The sequence below is a fragment of the Nyctibius grandis genome, chromosome 3, assembly GCF_013368605.1.
Source record: "Nyctibius grandis isolate bNycGra1 chromosome 3, bNycGra1.pri, whole genome shotgun sequence".
In the NCBI taxonomy this organism is placed as follows: Eukaryota; Metazoa; Chordata; class Aves; order Nyctibiiformes; family Nyctibiidae; genus Nyctibius; species Nyctibius grandis.
The window spans coordinates 110,397,558-110,424,790 of record NC_090660.1 but is presented as its reverse complement, the minus strand read 5'-3'; the positions used below and the strand labels follow the sequence as shown (position 1 = coordinate 110,424,790).

The window sequence follows — 27,233 nt, the reverse complement described above, 5'->3', positions numbered from 1 at the left end:
TAGGATTTAACTGCGCAAAGCCCATCGTGTTGCTACACTAAAGTTTACTTTAGAACTTTTTGAAAAAGCTGATAGTGGAGGAAGACCACTCACTGATATTATTATGAAAACACAGCCGCCAAGGAATTAAGGCTTTGAGAAATGCCCTTGATAGGAAATGTAATTCCATTCAGCACAAATTTGTGCTGCAAATTCACAGAACTGAGCAGGTGAGGGAGCCGATCCGACGCTACCTGTAAGGTGATTTTACTGTTTCAGGAGCAGATGATGCTGCGTTACTTACAGATCCATGAAGTCTCGGTCCTCGTGTACCCTGTAGACAACCTTTCTTTTCCATGGAAATTCTAATGGCTTATTGCTTGCTTTTTTTATAAGAACTTTTCCTAGATCATAATTCAACTCATTATCTATTACATTGTATGGAAAGGGTATAGGCCAGTTGACTCAAAATTTAAATTGAACTTTGGAAACTTAGTGTTTCTATGTTGACAGGTTGACATTAATATGAAAGAAATCAGAGGCATGGAAATGGGAAGGAACTTGATCAATGTAATCAATATAACTTGAAAAATAATGATAAAAGTCAATATTTTAAAAGCTAGACTTTACTGTCTTTAGTGACAGCTCTGTTGATTTCATTTTTGTAACTTCCAAATATATATATTTGGAAGGATTAGGTGGATTGTGAACTGGCTGAAGGAAAGAAGCCAGAGAGTAGTGGTCAGCGGGACAGAGTCCAGTTGGAGGCCTGTGTCTAGCGGAGTTCCGCAAGGGTCGGTTCTGGGACCAGTTCTATTCAATATATTCATTAATGACTTGGATGAGGGATTAGAGTGCGCTGTCAGCAAGTTCGCTGATGACACAAAACTGGGAGGAGTGGCTGATGCGCCGGAAGGCTGCGCAGCCATTCAGAGAGACCTGGACAGGCTGGAGAGTTGGGCGGGGAGAAATTTAATGAAATATAACAAGGGCAAGTGTAGAGTCCTGCATCTGGGCAAGAACAACCCCATGTACCAGTACAAGTTGGGGACAGAGCTGTTGGAGACCAGCATAGGGGAAAGGGACCTGGGGGTCCTAGTGGACAACAGGATGACCATGAGCCAGCAGTGTGCCCTTGTGGCCAAGAAGGCCAATGGCATCCTGGGGTGTATTAGAAGGGGTGTGGTCAGCAGGTCGAGAGAGGTTCTCCTCCCCCTCTACTCTGCCCTGGTGAGGCCGCATCTGGAATATTGTGTCCAGTTCTGGGCCCCTCAGTTCAAGAAGGACAGGGAACTGCTAGAGAGAGTCCAGCGCAGAGCCACGAAGATGATTAAGGGAGTGGAACATCTCCCTTATGAGGAGAGGCTGAGGGAGCTGGGTCTCTTTAGCTTGGAGAAGAGGAGACTGAGGGGTGACCTCATTAATGTTTATAAATATGTAAAGGGCAAGTGTCAAGAGGATGGAGCCAGGCTCTTCTCAGTGACATCCCTTGACAGGACAAGGGGCAATGGGTGCAAGCTGGAGCACAGGAGGTTCCACTTAAATTTGAGGAAAAACTTCTTTACGGTGAGGGTGACTGAACACTGGAATAGGCTGCCCAGAGAGGTTGTGGAGTCTCCTTCTCTGGAGACATTCAAAACCCACCTGGATGCGTTCCTGTGTGATATGGTCTAGGCAATCCTGCTCTGGCAGGGGGATTGGCCTAGATGATCTTTCGAGGTCCCTTCCAATCCCTAACATTCTGTGATTCTGTGATATATATATATATATATATATATATATATATATATATATATATATAAAAAATTTCCTTCATTTATCCTTTCTCCAAAAAGCTTTAAAGGCACTCTGAAGCTGCATTTTCCCAGCAGTTTTTCAGATGAAATAACATACCAACAAAATACTCTATAGAAGGAGAAGATAACATACTTCTTGTTATTGACATCGAACAGTTGTGGGATTTGGGCCTCTATTTTTTGACCTGTATCTAACTTCTGTGGGACCACATACGAACGAAATCTTTGAACAACATTTTTACCTTGTTATTTCTACCTATGGCTTCTGTGACAGGTTGTGTAACTGAAGCCTGGAAGCAATTTGACCTTTTCTCGTTCAGTGACGATAAAGGAGTAGAATCTGCTAGTGTTTCTTTAGAACTTGGGTATCTTTGGGTGCTATGTGCTCTGTGTACTTTGAAAGTGTTATTAGAGATGCTAAGTACATTGATATTTTTACTTGCTATTCTAATCTTTCTATATTGCTTTTAACTTTACAAATATTGTACTTTCTGAAGAGGCAGGTGAGATCCTGATGTGAAGAACAGTTAAAGAGCTAGAAAAATCAATGGCAACTATGAGATGACTTTTAAGCATGTGGTAGCTGTGGTACCTTGTTCTTTTGAAGACCAGATTTACAATGATGATCAAAATACTTTTGTCCTTTAAAAGTAATACCCTTAGCAGGGCATCTGTTACTTTGATCTGTTTTCATTTGCTCCTGAAATTGTTTCCTTTTATGCTGTTTGTAATCAGAAACATAGTACAGAAAGGATAAATTACTGATGTTTCTGATGATACACTTATCCAATTGGAAAGTAAACTAAGTTATCAATCAGAATTGCTGATCTAATTCTTGTGTGTTGATGGTATACTGTCTCGTGAAGAAAAATGTTAGATGTTCTTCTAGATTAAAGGAAACAAAAACACGAGTGGCTGTACAGGATTAGATCGATGACCGTCTAGTCCAATATCCTGGCTGTGATAATGGCTAAGAGCAGATGCTTGTGGGAGAATATAGGGACAATCATGATGTACATGCTATTTTCCTTGGGCTCCAACTGTCGTTAGCTCAAGAACTTCCAGAGCCTGATATGGTTTCTCTTTTTTTAGGCATTGTTAGTCATCCTTAGTGGGTTTCTCTTTACTAAACTTCTTCATTCACTCCTTCGGTGCTGTACAACATGCTGTGCAAGAAGAATCACAGCTAAATAACTTTAAGCAGCTTTGCACTTACTGGTGTCCTTCTTATATTACCTGGTTCTTGTACTGCAATAAACAGCTAACAGTGCATCTTCTCAACATTGTACCTACAGTCATGATTTTATACATTTCCGCATGTTATTGTCACAGTATTTTCACAGACTGAAGATTTCTGACTGGCTTAGTTGTCCCTTTTATGGAAACAGTTCCATACATTGATCAGCCTTGTTGTCCCTCTTGAACTCTTTCAGTTCTGTATGTTTGAGGTAGGCTGTACACACTATTTGAAAGGTGATCTGTGTATTTTTGTAGTGACCTACTGATGCTCTTTATTTTGTTTTCTGTTACTTTCCTTATAATAATGCAGTAATGCAACAATTTGTCATTTGCTTTTTTGACTATTGCTGAACATTGAGTTGGTAGATTCATGAATCTGTGAACAATAGCTTCAGGATCTTGCTCCTGAATAGTAATAATATGCTGAGAGCCTCTTATTTCACATCTAAGTTTAGGATTGTTTTTCCCTGAATTTCATTTGACATTTTATTGCCCGGTCATTAAGTTTTGCAAGATCCTAGCTGTGATGTTAGGAACATGCCATTCTGTCTGTGTTGTATAGGCTTCCATGCTGGAATTGGGTTTATGCAAATACATTGGGTTTATGCAAATAATTGGGTTTATGCCTAATAACATATCAGATAACATTGCAGAAGAATGTGCCTCCCATTAAAGCAGGTCGTTTAGGGTTCTTGTCACAATCTGGATTGCCTTGGTTTATTATCTTTGGAATTAATTACTTTGCAAACACTTTGAACAGCTAGGCAGGTGTGCTAGAGACACTTCATTAATTAGGATTAAGAAGACCAGGCTTATGTCTTGAAGGCAGTTGACCAAGATTTAGGGGTTCCCTGTAGGAGATCTGTTTGCTGCAAATGCTCATGAAGTTTTGGATCTCCTGTCCCTCAGCTGGGTGGTTCAGAGTTCCTTCTACATAATTCTTGGTTTATCCGGTCAGGAAAGTCAATGTATGTATTTAATTTGATTCTAAGGTTCTTACACTAGATAAGACAGGAGGAAGCACTCTATCTGCTTGGCACAGCCAGGCTTAAGGAGCTTAAGCAGTAAGGTCTCTTGTCACCTGTTAAGAGGTCAATGGGATGCTCACATTATGAGCATGATGAATTGTCCTTCCTAGTCATTATACTTTAATTTCTGAAATTCAGTATTTCCCTGACGCTAAATGGGAAAAGAACAATAGCTGGTCTTTGTGGATTGCATTATACATGGTAACTTGTTAGTGGGAAGCAGTCTTTTAAAAAGACAATGAATTAATCTACAACGAGTACTTCATTGTGTAAAATGTTCGTGTTCATTCATTCTGTGCATAGGGAACCTAAAGACAGGTGCGATTATTTAAATTCATAAACTTATCAAAGGAACTAACTAATTACATGCTAAGAGAGAAGCAAATCTATGCCTTAAGTCTCTTCTTCCCTTCTCTGGGGGAGAAAAGGTTGCAGAGAAATAATAACGTATTTCTAAAAGCAGTGATCTTGAGTATTTTTTTTGATATTGGTACACAAGACGATTGTCTGTTTCATACTCACTTTGTTGCTTTTCTGCTTAAATGGCTAGATTTTATCTACTTAGAAATGTTCCTACACTTACATAGCACATAGACAATGTATTTCTTTGTTAGAAAGATACTGGTTTCAAATTTAAATGTAGTCTTGATGGGTCTTCTGGAAAAACTAAGTAGCCTAGAGGACTCTATTAGGATAATTATATTACTGATGATGATGATGGAAATCCTCAGAGATATTTCAGTATGATCATTTACATGTTACTATGCTTGGTTGCCTTTATTAAATTTAATAATTCAGAATATGTTTTCAAAGTGACTTCATTTATAAGAAGTTTTTTGTCTCTGCAATTTGAAGATGTCAGTTTTCATTTTGATTGCACTGTTAATCTGAGGTGTTTTTTTTTTTTAAACTACAAACGCTTCTGTGTCCTCTATAAATTTGTCATTGTGTTACTTTACAAATATTCTTGATTTTTTGCAAACTTTTCTTACAGAGTTTTCTTGAATTCCAGCTTTAGTTCTTACAGAAGATAAAGTGCCTTCTTCTTTTCCAACTGCCTTTTAATATAGATAAATAATCTTGTTTTATAATTTGACTGATACAGGGTGGGTTTTTTTTAACAGTGTGTAAGTGCCATAGGACCTTAGCCTATATCAGTTATACCAGCCACTATACAAACAGGTAGTAAGAGGTATTTCAGGCCCCAAATCTTTACAGTGTAAACAGGTAAGACAGACATGAGTCAAATAGCAATAAATTGGCCCATATGGGCTAATTGAACTGCCATCCTGTTACACTGTTTCCTTACCGAGGCACTTTATTTTAGCATCTAATGTGGTATGCATAAATAATCTCTAGTCTTTGATTATGAATTTCTTTACACTTCATTTGCTCCCTTTCGTTGTATTCACCCTTATTCTAAATTTAACTTCAAATTCTAGTTTAGTTACTTCACCAGCCTGAGGAAGGAATCCTTATATTGCATTTAATTAATATTAGCATCCTCTTCAAATGTAATGGAGTCTCAAAGAAGTGCTTAGTCTGCTATGTGTCATCTCTGCCCTGCTCCTGGGAGACAGAGAGTTGATGCAATCCTAGTAGCTTTGCCTGGAGTCCTGCTGCATGTGGTATCTTGTGTGATGGTCTTAAGCATGTTTTTGAGAGAGGGAAGGAACTGCATCTTAATGCCCACCTGTAGAGTGAAGGGTGAAGTGAATTATAATGCCTGAAACTTTAGCTGCACTTTTTTTATTCCCCTCTTTGTTGCTGCAGACAGCAAGTTTCTAGAATTCGCCTACTTTCAGTAGAATACAAGATTGTTCTTATTTTCTAGGAAAAAAAAAGGCATATTCTGGTTTGGCAAGCATACTCTCTCTCCTGTCTTGAGTTGTTTTTTTTCTCTTTTTTCTGCATGCCGAAAGTACTTTAAAACTGTTCCATTATTCTTAGGAGAGCTTGCCTACCAAGAGGCTTTTTGTTTTGAAATTTCTAACAGGCAATGTATTGACAAAATAAACAAATGGGTTGAGCGGGCATTTAGTTTTCATATTTTGTGCTCAAGTTGTCTATTTTCCAAAAACTCTGACATATCTCTTGGGTTATTATTTCATACTGTTCAAACACTCGTGTAAGAAAGAAGTTACTATAATGTTTTTATATTTTTTCATATGTGGTAGTTAATGTTGACTAAGGGCCAAACGTGCCCTTCCATCCCTCCGTGCCACTTGCTCACTCCCCCTCTTAAACAGGACAGGGGGAGAAAACAGGATGAGAAGGCTCATGGGTTGAGGTACAGACAGGGAGATCACTCACCAGTTACTGTCACAGGCAAACCAGGCTTGACTTGTGGAAAATTATATAATTTACTGTAGCAGAGTTTGAGACCACCGTAGCTGTGATGCACCTGCTGAAAACTGTATTTATTTGTGTCACCTGAATCAGGCCAGTGGTCATTGTACAACACAGTGTTACAAGAGTTGTGCATTGGAATGGGACAGAAGCTGTCCCATGCCAGCTCTTCCTTCAGCGCTTAGTCGTCAGGTTGGAAATCTACAGGTTTAACTCCCTTATTAAACTTTCCCTCATTCAAATACGAAATAGTGTAGGATTCTACTGTGCAGTGTGCTGTGAAAGTGGCTAATGAAGTTAAATTGACAATTTACTTAATATTTGAGAGGAGAGGGGAAATGCTGGTAAGAGATTTTGCTCTGTTGTGACAGCAGGGACTGTGACGTTGGAAAGGCAAGCTGCATTTTTGCAGTTGCCATGGAAAAAGTATTGGTCATGTGCTGTTACCATGGAAATATTCAGTGTGGATTCTAGAAATTAGGAAGATTTCTGGACAGAGTAGAAAGACAATTGTTCTTTTTATAGTGAAAGGCTGCTCAAGCTGTTTGACAGTATGGATTGACGAAAGAAAACTGTGGAGGATTTAGCATCTTCAAATCTCTAAACTCCATGGGAGAAAATAAAACATATGAAATGTGAAAATATATAAACATTAAGTAATTTAAAACTTCCAGTGAACTGCTTCATTGATGCTCTAAATCTTTCAATTACCTGTTTTCTTCTGCCATCATTAAATTCTGCAGCCTACCAGGGCTTTTAACAGAACGTGTTTCCCCGTTCCGTGGTGACTAATGCATTGCAGAGGAGCTGGACAATGTCTAACCAACTTTGCTGTCTGGTCAAAGAACAGAAAAAGCTAAATAATTAAAAAAAAATTGCTAGCAGCAGAACATTAATTTTTTTTCATCCTCTGGCAGAGAAGTTCCCTTGCTCAGTCGAAGTTGTGAAGGGGTGAGTCATTTGAAGTTTAACACAGTGCCTGGCACTGGGCTCTGTGGTGTATGCCAAGTTTGAGAGACACAGACTTGAAACAGAAAGTTCGACCCCTCAATGGTTAGCTTAGGCTTTCTTCTTAGCCTGAAGCAGAATCAGTGTTGCCTTTGCTGTCATACCTCCTTTTGCAGGTACGATTTAGAGATTGAAAAAAATCACTCTTCCCCAGAGAAAATGCTTAAACTAACCTTTGTCTTTTTTTTTTCCCTAAGAAAATGAAAATAGAATGGGTTTTTAAAAGATAAAACAATTAAGAAAAGCATTAGTGTATGTCCATGATGTTATTTTAGGTATTATCTATTCCTTTCTCAAAGAAAGGAAAACTTGTGCCTTATATGAAATGGAAAATCTGACTAATGCCATGCGTTTTTTCATGCTTGGTTCTTTTCATGTTTTTCTTTGCAATTTTATGCACCAATCAGTGTCAACTTTTGTTCTAAATATAGAACTTGTGAAAATCATTCATCAATTTGAAAAGAATTATTTTTCCTCAGGTAAAAAATTTAATTTAAAAAGAGTGAATTTCAAAGCCTGCTATCAAATAGATTTATGATCAGTTTTGTTGGCAAGCTGTCTTGAACTTTTTAGTCTATTATTGCCTCAAATCTTAGGCTAATAAGTATGTTTGCTTTAATAGCAGTTGGCTTTTAAGAGCTGCTAAGAGCTGGTCTAGGAGTGGTTTGATACCTTGTTATTTCTTCTGCAAGTGAGAAATAAAATACCTATTAGCCCATACAAAATTCTTTCATGCTGTCATCTCCCTTCCTTTTCCCTGGTCGTCATGGGCTAGATTACTGCATGATTTAATGTAGTTATATTATAAGAGAAAAGGCTTTCTTAATTTTAGTTGAATATTTATAAAAATTACTGAGTTTAGCTGATGTGTCATATAATAACTCATACGCTACTACGCTATTCAGCATATTACCCATTCTGATTTTTTGTCAGTTAGATGCTGGTGATTGATTTTCCTGCAGTGGACCCATGTGGAACAAATATGTTTTAATATTTGACATTAATAAACACTTAATTTGGATATTCATAGGGATTAAAAGAAGACTTCTAACAATGAGAAACACCAGGCTTATGCTGCATGTTTCAGAGTAGTACAATGTGGACATGTTCCCTTCATGCTCTGGTTGCTCTTAGTTTTTTTTGGGTTTGTTTGTTTGGTTGGTTTGGTTTTGTTTTAATGTATAAGTCATTAACTAGTTAACCTGGAAAAGAACAACAGTGAAGGTGAAAAAAGAAGGTGAAGTGAGGTTTGGCCTAGATGATCTTCAAAGGTCCCTTCTAACCCAAACCGTTCCATGAAAATGCATGGATTATCATAGAATCAGAGAATGGTTTGGGTTGGGAGGGACCTTAAAGATCATCTAGTTACAACCCCCCTGCCACGGGCAGGGACACCTTCCACTAGACCAGGTTGCTCCAAGCCCCATCCAACCTGGCCTTAAACACTGCCAGGGAGGGGGCAGCCACAGCTTCTCTGGACAACCTGTTCCAGTGTCTCACCACCCTCTCAGGAAAGAATTTATTCCTAATATCTAATCTAAATCTCCTCTCTTTCAGTTTAAAACCATTACCCCTTGTCCTATCACTCCATGCCCTTGTAAAAAGTCCCTCTCCAGCTTTCCTGTAGACCCCCTTCAGGTACTGGAAGGCTGCTAGAAGGTCTCTCTGGAGCCTTCTCTTCTCCAGGCTGAACAGCCCCAACTGTCTCAGCCTCTCTTCATAGGAGAGATGCTCTAGCCCTCGTACAAGCTAATAATCAAAATACAAACCTATGGGATGTGTAACTGGAACTACTGTTGCTTGAATTTGAGACATCATGATGCCTTATCTTGGTGGTTCTTATCTATGATGCCATCTAAAAGATGGAACAGGTATTGTGTCGTGTATTTCTCTTACTTTGATAAGCCTATGCAAGTTGCTTTAAGGTCTGTCCCTTAACAGTAACCTATTAATAAATTAATAAACCTATTACTAAACAGGATAGTCAATGCTTTGACAGTATACTTGAGCAAAGATACAACATTGGAAAATACAGTGTTAGTCTTTCACTTCTTAAATCTTTCAGACTGTCCATTGAGGAATGCTTGATCTGTGCTGGCTGTCTACTATGATATGACCCGCAAGAGTGGTTCCATCAGATGTTTGGCAACCCTGATTAATTTAGGTAGACTGCAAGTTCTGTGGTTCTGAAAATTTGTTAAGGACCTCATTGTATTTGGATCTTACATCTAACGATGCCTGGTCTTCCATGTGTAGTGTATAACGTCTAATTGCACACAACTTTTTTCTGTTCTTATACCGCCTGGTGATCTCTCTATAATTCCTTATTTAGAATTGCTGGATTTAGTGACTAAAGGCTGTATCTACATTAAGATGATGCAGTAGGAACAGACTGGTAGGTAGAAGCACTTGGTGCTAAAGCTTTTACATTACATTGTGGTGTGATTCAGGTGTTTTACGTGAGGCCTGATTTATTCTGGCCCTCTGGATAAAATATCCCCTCCACATAGGTGATTGAAATTTGTCTGAAGGGCTGCTTGTTCATTCAGACAAGGAAGAAAATCCTGCTCTTTGGACTTTGGATGTAAATCTAAATAATAACAAATTGTTAATAATAAGTTGTGAATCTAGGTTTAATGTAGGTTAAAACATCATTATTTTATTTTTCTTGTTCCTCTGACTTTTTGATTCAACAGTAGTTTTCACATGTTTTAGTGGTTTTTGCTTAGAATGTAGCTCTGGTAGGTTGAGAAACCCAAGTATGACGCAGTGTATTTACTTACCTTCAAGCTATAACCTTGTCAGCAATAAAAAATACTACTGAGATGTCATATTGTCTTTTATGGCTGTACTATATGGCAGTACACAGGCTGCTAGTAAATACCAAACCGAGGACATTCCTCTAAGGATATCCATTTCTGTTAAGCTTTTTGTTGACTATGACAATATAAACCTTAGTTTCCATTCTTTGTTATATGTGAGAAGTATTTTACATGCTTTTACATCAGTAGATGGTACAAAACATGACTTCTCTATTTTCTATTCTTTTCCACAATATATGCTTGAAAAGGAATCCTCAGGCCTCATACTGGAAGTTAATTTGAAGATATTAAGCAGCTGTTGGGGTCACTATCATGGAAAAGCACAAACTGTTTTCTTTGTTCTTTTCTGATATTATAAATATTAAAATTAATTTTATATTATTAATTCTGACATCCTGGTGTGGTATTTCAAATGAGGTTACTTTCCTTTCCTGTGACCTTCACTGAGTTTTAGGTGTATTCCTGTTTGGGTGTTTTTGGCTTCTAGAGAAAAACATAGCAAAAGATTTTTACCTTTTGTTTTGCCTTTTTGTACAAGACGTTAATATTTCTTTTTGTGTATTTTCTCTCCCTTTGATAATACAGATATAGATTCATTGGAATAAAACATAACATTAGACAAGCAAAAGTAATTTCATTTATTCTGTTTCTAGATGGAATCAGTGTTAGTGGACTTCCACTCTCCAGTCCTTTTCGGCAGGTGGTCAAACCAAGAGTAGAGACTAAACCTATTAATCCCCAAGAAAGCACCAAAGCTGGTGACTTCAGTCATGTGAAGGTAAGTGACATCAAAATAAGTAAAAGATGTAGTTTTCATTGTACTGCGGTATGGTTTGTTGTGTGATTAGAAAATAAAGGTTTCTTTGTCTCATAAATATTTCCCTTTCGTTTATTTTTTTTAGAACAGCTTGATGTTCTGTGTTTGGATTGTTATATTAGAACAAACACACATAAAGGTGAAGCAAGAGCAGGCTAACAGTAGAGATTGTAAGGAGTTGGTTATCAGTACGGTATACTCCAGGAACTGTCAGTTCTTCACCTCAGGTCGCTCTCTTACGCTGTATACTCTGTAGGAAGATGCTTCTGTATGAATTCTTTGTTTACTTTTATTAAAATGTATGGAAGTATTTCTACCTTCTAAACATTTTGGGATCAAAGTCTTCTCTTCACACTTCCAGTAGTAAGCCTTTCAGAGATGTTCGTAGAAGTAATAAAACAGAATAGCTGAGAGAGCCAAAAGAAAAGTAAATAAAAGTAGCAGGATGAAAGAACAATTGTGTAGGTAGAAGCTGCACTGTGCTTACCAGGAGAGTCTTCCCTGGAGTAAGTTGCTGTTTGTTATTTCTGTTGAAGATCTTACCTGTGGAAGATGTAAACATCTTGTTTTAATCAGAGAAATAAGAACAGCTTCATACTGGCCAGATTTACGGAAGATATAATTTAAGATTAAAATAACAAAGATTGTCAAAAATATACAGTAGCATTTCATTGGTCTCTTCCATAGCTTTGGTGAATGTTTTGTGTGTTGTAGTATTTGATATGTTTCCTGTGTGGTTCTGTGTTCCGCATTAATTCATTCAGTCAGAATTTAGATTGGGTGTTGTACAATGCAATATTTGGCTCAGCATGTCTTTGGCCGAGAAGCAAACAGGCTTTGTGTTCCTCAGTAACTCGCTTGGCATATGAATTTGCTTTCTTCCCAGTGAGGTTATTTACAGTTCTATTTGATCAGTAAACAGGTGAAGCTATTAATTTTTAAGTATGTTTCTTTTGGATCATTAGTACTGCTAATTCATCATAATTTGATTCTGCAGTACAAAAAGGTTGCTGACAGCATACGAAAGATGATAAAAAATTAGTAAAGCCTTTCCTTGTATTTTATGACATGGCAAGGTATTTCCCAATTGCTCATAAATATAAATTGGCGTGAATGAGGAAACAATTTGATATTTAAGTGGGTAAAATGTCCAGCATTAATTTTTAAGCTGAGAACTTTGTGTAGAATGTCTGACTTACAGACACTTCTGACTTATGGAAGCAAGGGGAATGTTAGTTTGAAATTGGACTAAAAATGCAGAAATGCAGAATTTCTTTGCACCAAATAAATGAAAAAAACCTTGTGGTGCACTTTTTGCTTGTCAGCCAGTTGTCCTGACAACCAAGAATTTGCAGGTTCACAATGATCTATGTGATGGTATTACAAGGATGTTGGAGAGCTGTAAAGCAAGAACTTGGTTTTTAACAGTGTGTAGTGAAACAGCCTGGTCGGAGTGCACGTGCTTGATTCTGTTGTTAGGTTTATGGAATGAATTTTGATTTAATTAATTGGTATTTTGTGATGGAAAGACCTTGCAGGTGATCAAAACTATGTTCAAGAGAGAATATACATTCCAATAGCATCAAGGGGTTCTTTGCTCAGTATTTTTATCTGTGTATTGAGCGTGATTTCTATGACTGCTGTACAGCTCCCATAGCATGCCCGAAATGAACAATTTGCTGTGTTAACATCTATTCTAAAACAGCCTTAATCACTAACCTTGCACTTTTTGTAATGTTTAGAAGAGATGATTTATAGAGGGGGAAAAGAAAAGTCAGGGTGTTAAAATAGATAACAGGATAAAGCTCTGGAGGAAGAATGCAAAATTATATTTCTAATTACTTAAATTATTATCATTCTCATCATGTATATGCAGACAACATCCATGATAGGAAGAATATGACTTGTATTTTTCCAATATTTGTAAGATTGGTCTATTGTAGATGAGGAGAGAGAAAACCACAGTAAAGTATCACCATCTGTAGGGTGATTTACTGTCATGGCTCATTCCATTTTAACAAATGTCCGTTTCTATAACTTCCATTTCTATTTACCATGTGAATATATTAATAAATAATAATCTTATCCCAGTTTATTCCAATTAAACTACTATAAACCAATGATTTGATCTACCTGGATTAAAAATGCGTATGAAGTTCAGAACTATTTAGAATATCTTAGAAGTTATTTTTTGATTCACCAGAGTATCCACATAATTAAGTCTCTCTATATATGGACATCAGTAGTTGGTACTGGGCAAATGACCAGAAGAAATTACCTGTCATAACTGAAGAGATTGCATTTGTCTATTTAGATGACTACATGACATCTGACTGCTAGTGGTAAGGTGTGATATCCAGCTTTTCCCCCTGCTGTCTGCTTCTTCTCTTTATTACCATCTGTTTATTTTTGCTTGTAACTTCTCTCTACTTTGACAGTGCTTTTTAGTAGGAAGAAACATAAGAACCACCATTAGCTTAAAATAAAAGACAGACAAATTCCAAATAAACTATCAGGCAGTTATTGTAAATAGTTGAGTCAATTAAGCATTTAAAGATATTTTTAGAATGCATTTTGGTCCAGTTTTCTTGGCTGGGTTCTGAGGAATTTGCTGGTTTTTTTGTTTTGACTTGTTTGGTTTTAGACTGGGTATCTTTCAGAGTACATGAAAGACATTTGACAATGTTCATTGTCAAATGCAAATGCTTTTGCTCAGTAAGAACATTGTTGTGTAAAATGTAGCAAGCTGGGATATATACAAGAGAGATGATCCAAGGTTCCCTTCCTGAGTCTCAAAATATTTGGTATTTATGAATCTTTTTGAATTCCATAGAACCTCCTTAAAAAATACTTAAGTTTTTTATGTTGATGCAGGACAATTCAGTGCTTGTGGGCTATTGCCTATGCCCTGCACAGTGCCATTTGAGATGATTGCTTCATTATGGTTTAAGGTTTATCTTGTAATAGTCGAGCCAATTAAAGTGGTTTGACAAGGAGTAATGTAAGAAGCAAGTGGGAGTTCCTAAGTTAGGAAACAAGACTGATCTTAAACAATTTCTGTGGTGAAAATGCTCTGCTGTCATTTACTCATGATTTAGCAATAGGTGTCTGTTGTGAATATTCAGCAGTAGTAGTTCTTTTTCAATCCTGTATGCTGTGCGTAAGCTAGTCTTCAAATAAAGGGGAATTTTTGCAAACGAAAATGAATGTAAATCAGTGCTTCTGTCGTTGCTGATTCTGAACTGTCCTTGCTCGGATATTTATAAGTGTTAATGCTTAAACCTTCCCTCCCCACTTATTTACCTTACAATTTTTGTGCTTCAGTCTTGGATATTGCCAGTATTGCAGTTGAACTTCTCTGCAATCTATGGTTTCAATTTTGCTACAGGCTGTCTTCTAATAAACCAGTCACTGGCTTCTGGAAATGACTGTTGTAATGATCTCATAAATTCAGTATAAAAATTGCTTTATGACCTCATCATAAAGCTTGCTTATACCCTCAAGCTGAATAGAATATCACGGTGTAATGCTATGTTCAGATGTACTCTTTTCTGCCGTTCACTGCTGAGTAGTTGTGGTAAGCATTGTCTAAAAACCTTGGTCGTTCTAGGGTGCATCTGTCTGGCAGAGAGTTAGCCCCTGCTTAGCTCTGTGTTCCTGTCGTTGTACTGGTACGTGAAATAGTCTGTTTTAAGGCTGAATCTGTTACTTTTTGAGTCACACTGTGACATGTTTAGATATTCAACTATTCTACGTCTTAAAGCAAAAGCTGCAGAGAGAAATTTAAACAAGTATCATAATTTCTCAGCAAAATGTGTTATTTTTAACCTAGGGAATTCTGTACTGGTTTTCATGCTTGGAAGCTGGGATTATTTGGCTTAGTCTAGTTCTTCTCAGCAGTGGAAGAAACACACATGCCACATACTGTGGACTTTGAGCCTTAGAGATCAATCTGATCCATGGAAATTTGGTCCTTAAAGTCACAGTGATTACCATCGTGTAATGGTAGTTCATTGGTAGTTCTTTTTTGTCAAAAAGTGAAAAGGAGAATTATTCATCAAGATATATTGGTTCAATATAATTTCTATGGTTTCTTTGGAATATCTTCTGCAATTAAGAAATGCTACATGACCCTAATTGGACAAAAGACTAAATCGAGAGTTGAAATGGAGACATCTTTTAGATGAGTGAAGAAAACTTTGAAAGCATATTGTGAGTTTTTTAAAATCTTGGTTTAAGCTGTTAAATATAGATATTGATTACTGACCAGTTGTATGGCAGACTGAGGGCTGGTTTGTAATTTACAAGGGCCTCGACTGACTTACGTATTTGTTTTGAAACTTGTGTGTTTGGGAGAATTTGCCTCTGCACACTGAACATGAGCTGTAATTCTAGAGATTCACCTGCAGCAACTGGAGGGGTTTAAGTAATCTCATGGAACTACTCTGTTCGTGCACTATCAGTACATGGTAGGAAGGGTTAAAATACGCTATGTAGAGCTAATCTAATTTAATACACCGTCTTTAGTGTATCTTTTCTGCTTTAGTCAGCAGCGTATCAAAATAAGATACAGGCTTTAATTGGGTTTTTTCCATGCAGTTCTCAGGCTCTGCTCTTCTAGTATGAAAGTATGTGTTAATTGAGATAAACTTTATATTGTTGATGCTTTAAGCTCAAACTCCTTTTACTCGTAAGCCTTAAATCTATTCTGAGTTTAAGCCCTTAATTAGAAAAAGTTGTTTTTGTTTTTGTTTTTTTTTTTTCTTTTAAATAATTCTGGATCCTGCTGAAGTTAGGGGGGATGTTGAATCTATGGAGCACAACTGAAATTTAGATTCCTTCTTTTTGGGTGGCTAAATGTGAATTTAGGAATGAGATTTTAGGCACAAACATATAACCCAAGTTAAGTGTTCTGCTTCCACACTGTCCTATTTTGGAATTCAATACTATGTAAATTCTGTGGCTCTGAGTTCTCCTTCAGTATTAAACAGCTCAAGTCTTATGAAGAAAAAAAAAAGGAAGACACAAGTCTCTTGTTTCCCTAATAACTCTCAAGCCTGTAAAAGAGAAGACAAAAAATCCCAAACAAAGCTCTTTCACTTCCCAAGTTGATTTTTATCAAAATAGTCTTTTTTTTAAGTAATTAATTGACAGTTGTGAGATAAGTACCAGAAAGCCAGTCGCATTTCCTGAAGTCTGCTCAGATTGGAGCCATGAGCCAAATCAACCTTTGCAAGATATTTTTTGTTGCCTTCCTGGCCAAGAATTGCAGTTTCCCTTGAGATAAAGTGGATAATAAAAGTAGAGTTGTTCTGCAGAAATGAGAGCGAGCTGGATTCTCAATAGTTGGTACGTGCCTGGCAAAATTTGATTATGATCTGGATTTGGATGAAAGCCTGCAGTTTTTGAGTGGTCTGGATCTGAATGCTCTTAACTTTTGTTCCCTACCCAGTTTGGCTTTGCTTATATTCCTTTAAGTGGTTTTGGGTTATATAAATAGTTGAGTATTCAGCAGTATTTCTGCTCACCAGCCCTCTTCTGTGAATTGTTCCATCACGAAATGAACACTCTGTTGTGCCCTAGAGAGGATTGTACTTCAGAACACAAAGAAAATATTTTACTAAAGCTATTCTCTAGAGCCATGGGAAACATAAATTTGCTACTCCCCCTCTGGATTTGAATAAATTCAATTCATTCATCTCATTTGGTATTTTACATTGAGTATTATCACTGGAGTAGCTGCAATTTCAATTCAACGTGTTTTACAACTTGAAGTACTTCCTATTTTTTGCCATTTTATTTGACATGAAAGAAGCATTAACATTTTTGTATAGTATTGATAGAAAAATTTTGGATAAATTTGCTATCTGCCTGTCAAAAGCACCTTTTTCTCCAGGCCTCCTTCATTGTCATCAGTAAACAAGAGATGATAGTCTGCTTACACCCAAACAAATGTCTCATCAAGGATAGGTAGAATCTACTGTATAAACCACACTTCATCTGTCTTTCTGTCTTGTCTAAAGATGAACAAAGAAAAATTAAAGTTGGCATCAATACAATAAACAGAGCTTATGTGAACAGTAACAGACTCTACAATCAGTCGGCCTCTTCTCCCAGGCAACTAGCGATAGGACAAGAGGACATAGCCTCAAGCTTCACCAGGGGAGGTTCAGGTTGGACATTAGGAAACATTTCTTCTCAGAAAGGGTCATTAGCCATTGGAATGGGCTGCCCAGGGAGGTGGTGGAGTCACCATCTCTGGATGTGTTTAAGAAAAGACTGGACATGGCACTTAGTGCCATGGTCTAGTTGCCATGGTGGTGTCAGGGCAATGGTTGGACTTGATGATCCCAGAGGTCTCTTCCAACCTGACTGATTCTGTGATTCTGTGATCACAAGAGCTTCTTTCCCTGAGAAGTCAACCGTGGCCATCGTTGGCCTTGTTACTCAACTACAGTAAAATCCTGTTGCTAACGTTAGGACGTATCAGTATGTCTTGAGACAAACAATTTCTGGTAGTTTTTCATCAGCTTGACAGACTACATTTGAGTCATTAATATAGTCAGTGATTATCAACAGCAGATACCATTTGTATATATCTGTTACCGGTGTTCAGAGTGTTCCAGTACTGTCACATTGGAAGTATTTCAGACAAAGAAGTTTCCTCTGAGCAGCTGTTGTAACTCGGAAGGTAACAGTAGATGAACTCATTTAGGGATGGGAATACCCTGGGATCACTGTGAAGTCCAAAAATTCCTTTGGATTGTTTATCATGGTAGTGCCAAAGAAGTGCGCTCTACAAATAGAACAGAAGTAGGTGGTTACTTCTGTAATGACATTATGATAAGAAAGTGGAAAATCTTAATGTTGAAGTGGGCTTATATAGGAGGGCATCGGCTGTATAGAAAGTGAAGGAAAAAGCGGAGGGGAAGGTGACTGGGTTAAAGTAATGGAGAAAAATAAGAGATGGGCTTATGTGAAGACTTGCTGAGGTAGAAACTTGAAGAGAGGAGAGAGCTGGAACAAACATTTAGAATAGGGTGGTGAAAGTCCAGTCAGCTCTGTAAGAAATTTTAAGAATAATTGGGAATTGAGGTATTTGTCTGAATGCGCTGCTTGCATTGGATGATATATTTCATTACAACAGCTCTTCCAGAGGACAGAGAACACCTGTAGCCTGGAGCTCTCAGAAAGCAAACTGCTATGTGCCACATCATCAAGTGTCACAAATTCAGGACACCTCTGGATATATATACTTCAATTTTGCTCTTGCAAGTTCTTGCATGTTTAGTCTTCCTCTCTTAATGAGAACAGATATGAGGTAGGTCAGACATGGGGTTTAGACCAAAGACCACTCTTTATTTGTGTGCCTTATTTATTTGTTTCTCAGTCTCAGTACATTTTTACTACTCTTGGTGTTGATCTTATGGCAATCAAGAGTTGCTCCAGTAGTCCTCATGATTGCTTCTGCCAAACAGAGAATGTTTCAGCATCGAGAGTTAAGAGTGTGGTTGATCAGCCCTCTGAAGAGTTGCTGTACTTATTAGACTTGGTTCACAACAATGAGCTGCCTTTGTCAGTACTCAGCCTCCCTGCTCACACTTTGGATTTCGTCTGAATGTCCAATTTAAAGTGTTTTTTTATCTCCTCTGCAGGTGGATTTTGGTTTATTGTACGTGCTCCTAAACTGAGAGTATATTGTCCAGGTGTGAATCAGAAGCCCTGTGGCATATTGAGTATCATGCTATGCTTCAGCTAATAAACCCTTTCTTTCAACAGTGCTTATTTTTAGTGCTATACTTCTTTCACTACATGTTTTCCAGTTCTTAACTGATTCAGGTTCAGTCACAGCAGGTTCTGCACAGAGTGAGCTCAAGTATGTTTATGAAAAAAGCTGTAGGTAAGATTTGAAAGATCTGTTTTACCCCTAAGTGCAGAAAATCTTACTCTTCAACACAAGAATTCTTCCAGAATGACTTACCTGAAAATGTGGAAGAGACTGACGTTCTGTTGCAAGTAGAGACTCTTTCAAGCATTGGATATTTAGATGTAAATTATAATAGAAATTCTGGATATTCTGGATAATATATTAACTTTATAGCCAAATGTATTTCCACACTTCATCATATTACAAGTATTTGTGCACTATTTTCATCCATTTAATTTGTGGGTATTGATAAACACAGAATTTTGCAGTGCTCATTTTTATCAGACTTGTGATGATAATTTCTGGTGTTTTACTTAAGCAGAAGTGTGGAATTGGCTGGGGGAAGGCAGCTGCTCTGGTGGGAAAACATCATGGCAGGAGCTGAAATGCTCCTGAAAAAAGCAGAAAATAGAACTCAGGAGACCAAGTGATAGGGCAGCTCTGATCAACTGGAAGGTTCTCCAATGCCTGTGTAAATTGATCCAGTGAAGTTGTTCATATGCTTTTGAAAGTATAATCAAGATTTTAATTCAACCTAGGTGAGTGTGAAATTAAATCCAGAGTGTGGCATACAGGTGCTGTCTTACTACAGTTAACTGTAACCTACCTTAAGGGTGTTATTGTTCCTGACACGACAAAGTGGTGCCATTTACTGAACAGTATCAGAGAGAATTTTATTCAAATCTTTAGATCTGTATGTAGAAAAAAATGTTACAGAATTTAAGGTTAGAGTTTCAATGTAGTGTCTGTCTTGCATTAAACAGTTGGAGAAAAGCTGAAGTGTATTAAAAGTAATTCTATGGATTTGGGTTATTCTTTTCTGTAAAGCAAAATTCTGAATACAAGGAATAGATGGAATCATGGTTTTTTATTTCATTTAGAAACTACTGTTATTTCATCTGTTTCAAAATCCTGTTGCTCCTTAGTATGACACAAAGTTGTCGTGAATTTAGTATCTGTACATTCTGTTTAGTAGCTTTGCATTTGTGAGTTCCATTAAGTTCAGTAAAATTCATGGCTGCATTTTCATTTTTAGCTAGATATTCAAATCTTAATCATTTTAAATGTGCTGTGATGCAATCAATATTCTAAGAACTTGCTTGAACAATTTTTGTTCTACCATAATTGAACTTGTGCAGTTCCATAGGTGCCTTAGCAACACTAAGGACATTCCATCTGTAATTCTACAGCTTGCTTTTCACCTACATCTTAATTCACCGTTTTCTTTCTCTATTTCATCTCTTGTCATCTTGTAGGTTTTAATTTATAACTCCATACTAAGGTCTCTTCACCCTTATCCTCATACCTGCTAGTTTATAGCTTTGTTGCCTAGTAGATAACATAGTAGGTAAATCACATACCAAATAAATACTACTCATGTCTTGTTTACTGTTTTGTATCTCTTTGATTTTTGTTTTGTCCCTGAAAATAAGGGAGACTATTTTATTATAGCTCTGGAAAGCTGCTACCTGGAGGAAATAATTTTTCTAACTTCTGAGTTGATTTAGTCAGAAAAGGAAGTTTACATGCAGCATTGTGAACATACATTGTATTTCCTTTGACTTAGGTCCTAATAATGATGTTGTATTACTGTTGTAAATCTTCCCCTGAAATAATAGCAAATGACCTAGCTCAAAAAATCATTCTGATGTGATAGACTTAATCAAATGAGCTTGTAAACAATCATTTAATAAAAATTATGTGTTCTTCAGAAGAGTAGTTTGTGAGAGAGGAGGCATGGCCTTCAAATTATGGTAACTGGAACAGTTACTCCATAAATGTAATATCACTTTTGATGCTGTGCAGGAATTGCATCCTGATCATCTTCCTTCACATCCAAAAATGCCTGTTTAGGCTTTAATTTCATTACTACCTAGTGGTAGCAAATGATGTGTCCATCCTAGTTGTATTCATTAATGTAGCTGCTGCTACTAGTGCTTTTAATTTACACTTCTTGTCTAGAGCCAAATACCAACAGCCTCTTTGAATATATGGACGAAGACGTGGATAAGGAAGGGTAATTTACATTCTTGATCCTCTCTTTGAAGCGTTTTGTTGTGATCACTGAAATTTAGTTCTTACATTATGAAATGGTCAAGTTCAAAATGTAATGAACTAGAAATTTGCTGCTGAAGTTGGTTTCAACCCCACGTTACATTTTTGCTTAAATATTGCTCATTCTGCGTATGATAATCTTTCTTGCCAAATGTTTGAAGGAACTTTTTTGATATTCCATAAATTTTATCAATTTAATCTTTTTCTGTGGCCTTTTAACCACAGGGACCCAGAGCATTGACAAATAATTAATAGCTTTTCTGAAGGCTGAGGTAAACGCCATGTACCACATGCAGGACTTTCTTAACAGCATATCCTTGATAGTTTGAAATTGCTCAGTTGTTATTCTGTTCTTTTAAAAAAACATAGATCAATTCTTTTTCTCTCAATTTGAGAATAAATAAATCTGGAAGCAAGTTCAGTTTCTTAAGTTTTTGAATAACTTTCTTCTTGAAATATTCTTGATTTCTCCATCACAGGCACAGATCATAGTTACGCATGGAGGTTTGTTCTGATTTTTGGGCAACTAGCCAAAGGAGTTAAAATGCATGTTAAAAAAAAGTAGAATCTTTAGACTGCAGATCTTCTGTTTAGCTAAAAGTGGCATTCTTAATAGCTGCCTTGCCCGGGAGTATGAGAAAGAGAATGAAATTTAGTAATTTATCACTGTTGGGACTTCAAAAGAGTAGGTCAAGTGAGGCAGTTTTTCGCAGAAGAAATTGGAAACACAGAATGTGATAGCTGGAACTGATGCCAAGCCATTTTTGAAAGGGCACATCAGAATCTACTTTATCAACTTTGTTTCACCTAGGGAAATGACTGGATAATCATCACAGCAAGCTCCACATTTACTGTTTATGGGGTGAAACAGGTTTTAAATGATATAGTTTGCAATTTTTTAGTAAGATGGTTGGGACTAATATTCTCTGTTTAAAAGAATTTCAGTTTTCTTTATTTATTTGTTTAAGGCTTTCTACTGCCATCAGTGCAAACAGGCATAAAATCCCAAGTTTTAATGCAGGTTTATATCTTAGTATATTACTAAGAATAATGTCTTGCGAACTTTATCATCGATCAGTGTTGAAGGCTGACTTAAATAAATGCACTTTTTAATATTGTGTTACATGAAATAGATACAAGTTCTAACTCATATTTTGTTGGCCATTTTATGAAACTGGTTTCTGTACATTGTCATTAAACTGCTGTTAGGCTGTATATTGCAGTGATTGATGATGTGAGAGAGCAAAAACAGTTGATGAAAAAAATTCTTATATGAAGAGGGGAAAGTGCAGGAATTTGGAGATGCTGATCAAATAGAGTGTAATTTCGTAGATTTTTCTCTATGATTGGTTTAGGCCTGGTTCTCTGTAGGTGTAAACTTATAGTAAATTAAATTTCTCATGTTACTGTGTTTAAAAGGAATAAAAATCTTATTCTCTGGTGGTAGAAAATCTAGAGACAAGGACTGCGATTATTACTGTGGAAAAATTAATCCTCTGCACTGATGCACATTGTTTGTGCCTAGAATATTTTCTGTGCCCCTTGACTTAGGGATCTGTAGTTTGATGATGTATTAGCATAAATATTACTGTTAAGTGACTTGGATGTGCATCAACTGTCTGTAGCCATTAAGTATAGTGAACATAATATATCATTCTCTGCAATTATATTTGTAAAAGTGAAGAACTCATAATGACTAGCTGATTTTAAACCCGGGACTCTTAAAACATATTGTTGAATTAACTGAAATAGGTCTGAGCAAGAGGAAAAGACAAATGACAAGAAGCAATTAAAATGCATGTTTTTTAATAAAGGGATTCTCAGTAGCAAGGAGACTTCTAGACTACCTCATGGCGGTAGCTAGTTTATATAAATTTTATTAAGTTTACTTTCAGTTGTGTTATATCTTTGTTTAAAATGACTAGCAAACCGAGCAGCACATTTCAAGTACTGTGTAAGTAACTTTGTTACCTTTAAGGCATTCCGTAAAACTCCACTAATTTTTTGTTAGGCATTATGCAAATCCAAGTTATAGACAATTTTATTACTATTGCTGCCGTTTGATATAGTGGCCAGCAGTCCAGAACAGTGAGTAAATGACTTGCCCAAGATCGCACAAGACGTACAGTTAGGAATATTTTTGATATAACCACCAAATGTTCCTTATCATGGCTAGGGTGAGAAACAGGTGATATAATCCTGTTCTGTAAGAACCAAAAAAAAAAGTCTAAAATTCCACATTCTTCACTTCTAGAGAAATTCAACATGAGACTTTCTCTGCTCAGCATTGTCCTGGTTTGGCCTAAACCAGGCCAATTTTCCTTTCAGTGATTCTTAGTTTCAGCTAAGTCTCTTCTAAGTAACTGCATTTTCTGAAACTAACTGCATGTTTTGCAGACAGCGTCTGCTTCCAGAACTGATAACGCTCGAAGTTTGTAGTTATCGCTGAGGCACCGGTAGGGATGTTACACAGAAAGGCTCTTGCTGTACTTAGTCTTAGAGAAACCAAGGTCACTGCTGAATTCCTCACTGCTTACAAGTGAAGAGCCGAAGAGGGGTCGCAGCTGCAGGGAGGAGCGGACAGGACAGGTGACCCAAAACTGACCAACGAAGGTATTCCATCCCATACACGTCATTCTCGGTATAAAGCGGGGGGATCACGAGGGTCTCGCCCTTTTTTTCTGCTACGGCCGGTGTCCGAAGAGGACTCTGTCCGTTTTCCTGCTGCCCCCGTTCCTGATCCGTGCATTCCTGAATCCAGCTCTCGACTGTCGCTGGGCCCAGCCTGGGCCTTCCCGGAGCCTGCCCTGCAGTGCTGGTGGGGACGTGGCTGACTTCAGGGGAGCTCGATCTTGGTTTTGTATATATATTTGTATATATTTGATTATTTCTATTATTATTATTATTATTTCTATTATACTCTTTTTCATTATTATAGTTTATTAAAACTGTTTTAAGTTTCCAACGCAGAAGTCTCTCTCCCTTTTCCCTTTCCCTTTCCCTTCAGATGCGGGGGGAGGGTTAACAGAGAGCATCTGCCACAGGTTTAATAGCCGGCCCAGCTTTAAACCGTGACAAGCATCTTGATACTTTTTCCAAAAGCTATTTCTAGATTTTGCACCTTGCCCAATACTTGTTTCCTACGGGTAGTTATCTGTGTCTATTTATTTTAACTCTTCCATGTTAATTTCTGTTGAGTCTTAATATATTTTTCTACCTCTTGCTTGGTCAGTGCAGTGCTGTGGTCAATCTAAACCCTCTGCCTGAGTTTATGCAATTGCTTGGTAGCCACCTAAAGTCTATAATGTTAGCTCCTGCTCCAGTCTAGAGCATGGGAGGAATAGCTATAAATGGAGAGCAAATGAGTTGAAATACAAAAAGATGGAATGTTATCTAGATGTTGTGAAGCTATTCTTGTAGCCTTGGTGGAAAACTTCCTACTGATGATCCGTCTAATCTGATCCTGATAAATTTACCTCAGTGGTTCCAGCATGAAGCCAAGAATTCTGAGCTGAAACGTGCATTTTTGGAAGTCATCCAATTTTATTAAAATATTTCAGTGGTGGAAACCTTTCTACATCCTTATGGCAGTTAAGGTAGTTGTAGTGTATCCATGTCATTCAAGAGTACATTTTACCATTAGCCTTAATTTGTCCACTTTCAGTTTCCATCACTGGGTTTTGGAGCAAGTAAAGGGCCTCCTGTCCTAGGTATCTTTTATCTACTTATTGTAAGTGAGCTCACGTGAGATCAGTTATTTTTAGAGCTTTATTTTGAACTTTCATGTATGACAGAGATGTCAAATTCAGAAGGAGGGAGAACGCTACCTTTCCAGCGCTATTACACAGCTCAGTGATGATTTCCCAAAAAGTGCTGGTTTTGCTATTCAGGATGTCTCTCTGTAAAGTTTTAAAGTTACAAATTACAATGAACGTTTTTTTAATGTTGCAGTTTTGAAACTAACCTTTTGTGTTTCCTTTGTGGTGGTAGTGTCATGCAATTATAATGCATAACTTCACCCAGATGATTTTTCTACTATAAAAGGAGTAAAATAGTTTGATTGAATTATAACTGTTCTTTGTACTTGGTATCCAAGTGTGAGTTACCTCCTGGTCTAGATGGAATTGGAATGTTAAGTGATTGTTAGATTTTTAACTGAAAATTTAATAAAAATAATAATAATTGTATTATCATGTTCTATGCCACTTAATTCAGTGAGTATTGCTGAGAGTGCTTGTTGTTCAACTTAAGAGAAGTCAGTTGAAAAGAACAAAAAGCTGTCCCCAAATTTGAGCATTATAACCCCATGTTTAATTGAATAATTACTTTGACTGTGATTTCTGTGGAGGAAAAAAACAAAAACCACACAAACCAAAAAAACCTAATCCTCAGTGTAGTGATAGCTCTGCTTACCTTACCTCTTTGTGAAAGCCACTTGCTTTGAAAAGTCCTGATTGTAAAAGGTAACTCCTGTGGATATGTAAGTCACAGATAACAGTGGCAGTAGTATAAACAGTGGGGACCATTTCTAATAGTTATCTAGTAGCATTTTTTAGTGCATATTTTGTCAAGACACTTGTCATGCTTTTAAATTCAAATGCTAATGAGTATGTGGACATTCTCTCTTTATACACTATGTGTAGCCAGGGGACCTGGTTCCCCCCTGAAAATAAGGGGTGATGACATAACTTCTCAAAACAAGACGTGGCATCTCTCTGCACTGTGCAGTGCCAGGCTGAGTCCTGTTGGACATCACAGTAGGCTCTCTTAGTTGTGTGTATTGAATCTGCCCTGGAATAGTAAGGCGTAAGATAGGGTATTTATATTCCAAGAACAAACTTCAGGAGGATACTGACTGAAAGAGAAAGGGAGGAGGAATCCAGACATCAATTTGATAATTTTGCTTTGTGAGGAAAAACACCTTGTGCATTCTGGAAAAAATTTACAGATGCTTCTCTAATCTCTGTTATCATGATATCCAGCTCACCCCAGGGAGGAATGTACGGGAAATGATACCAGAAAGACAACTTGACAGCAGTAACCTGAAATAGCTCCGTTTGTCCTTCATAACAAGGAAGAGTTGTCATAATTGCTACTGTCCAGTGACAGAAGAAATGGCCCAGATCAGTTCTGATACCTGGAGAGTGTCTCCCATGCACAAGGAACATATGGAAGAGCAAGGGTGTGTCATTGGTGTAGAAGCATCTTCTTCCACTTCTATATCTACGTCTCTGTAATTTCAGACGTACATACCACTGCCTTATCCTTTCACTTAGTATTTTCCTCCTTCGTAACACTAGCATGGGTCTGTCTGTTTCTAGAATTGTCTTTGCTGGGTAGGTTAATATTTGTATAATAAGCTGTTTGAAGCTTTTCTGCCTTTTGTTTTTTTTTGTCTCTTCTCATATCTCATAGTATTTTCTACTCAGTGAAGTGCTTTGCCGTGTACAAAAGCTTGCCTTTCTTTTTCAGGAATCTTGTCATCTGCTGAGTACCTTGTACTAGCCTAATGTGTGAAAGTTAGTAAGACTCAGCTCATGTTTTCTTTTCCTCATTTGTTCAGCTTACGGGCTTGCCATCTTAATCAGAAAGGAAAGCAAACTGTATGAACATTACGCTTTTTAGGGATATGTAGAAGAATATAGAATGGGAATAGAAGTCAGTCTGTAATTGAGACTGTATTGCATTTTCATTTTGCGTGTTAATTATCACCTTCCTTTCTCGATTCAACAAAATCTCCCCATTTCAAAATACTAATGGTGTGTATGTTCTGGACTACAACATAATGAGGCCATACAGTTTGTGGTTCACAATTAAATTTTTCTCATGTATTTGAGTATACTGAAACGTGAGTTAGTTGAGAGTCACCAAAATAGTGGGTGTGCTTAAATTTACTGTTAAAAGTTTTTGACCTTCTTATTAAAAAAAAAAAAAAACAAACAACTTAGGTAAGTTAACTTCTTTAAAGCCTTCAAACAGCCCTGCAGTACCTTTAATACAGAATATTTTCTTTCTCAAAAGTTTTTTTTCCCCAAGTTGGTTTAACACTGGTATAAAGTATCTGATCTGGTGGATGTAATGTGCTCTTATCAGGCTCATGTCCGTGCAAAAAAGGACCAAAAAGTAAAAACTTACTGCAATCTTTTCAGTGAATGAAGATTTAATTGCCTTCAAAAGAGTTAGAAAGTCTTTCTGCGTATTTCAGGAATGAGA

General features: G+C 37.2%; 1 protein-coding gene across 4 annotated transcripts in view; it reads left to right on the top strand.

The window, feature by feature from the left end:
* The window catches only part of TRAPPC9 (trafficking protein particle complex subunit 9), a 525,994-nt gene that overhangs the window by 97,759 nt on the left and 401,002 nt on the right, over positions 1 to 27,233 (top strand). For all 4 annotated transcript variants that reach the window (XM_068396800.1, XM_068396798.1, XM_068396799.1 and 1 more), the window contains one exon: positions 10,875 to 10,999. In XM_068396800.1, the coding sequence (XP_068252901.1) occupies positions 10,875 to 10,999 (125 nt within the window). The remainder of the gene's footprint in view (positions 1 to 10,874; positions 11,000 to 27,233) is intronic.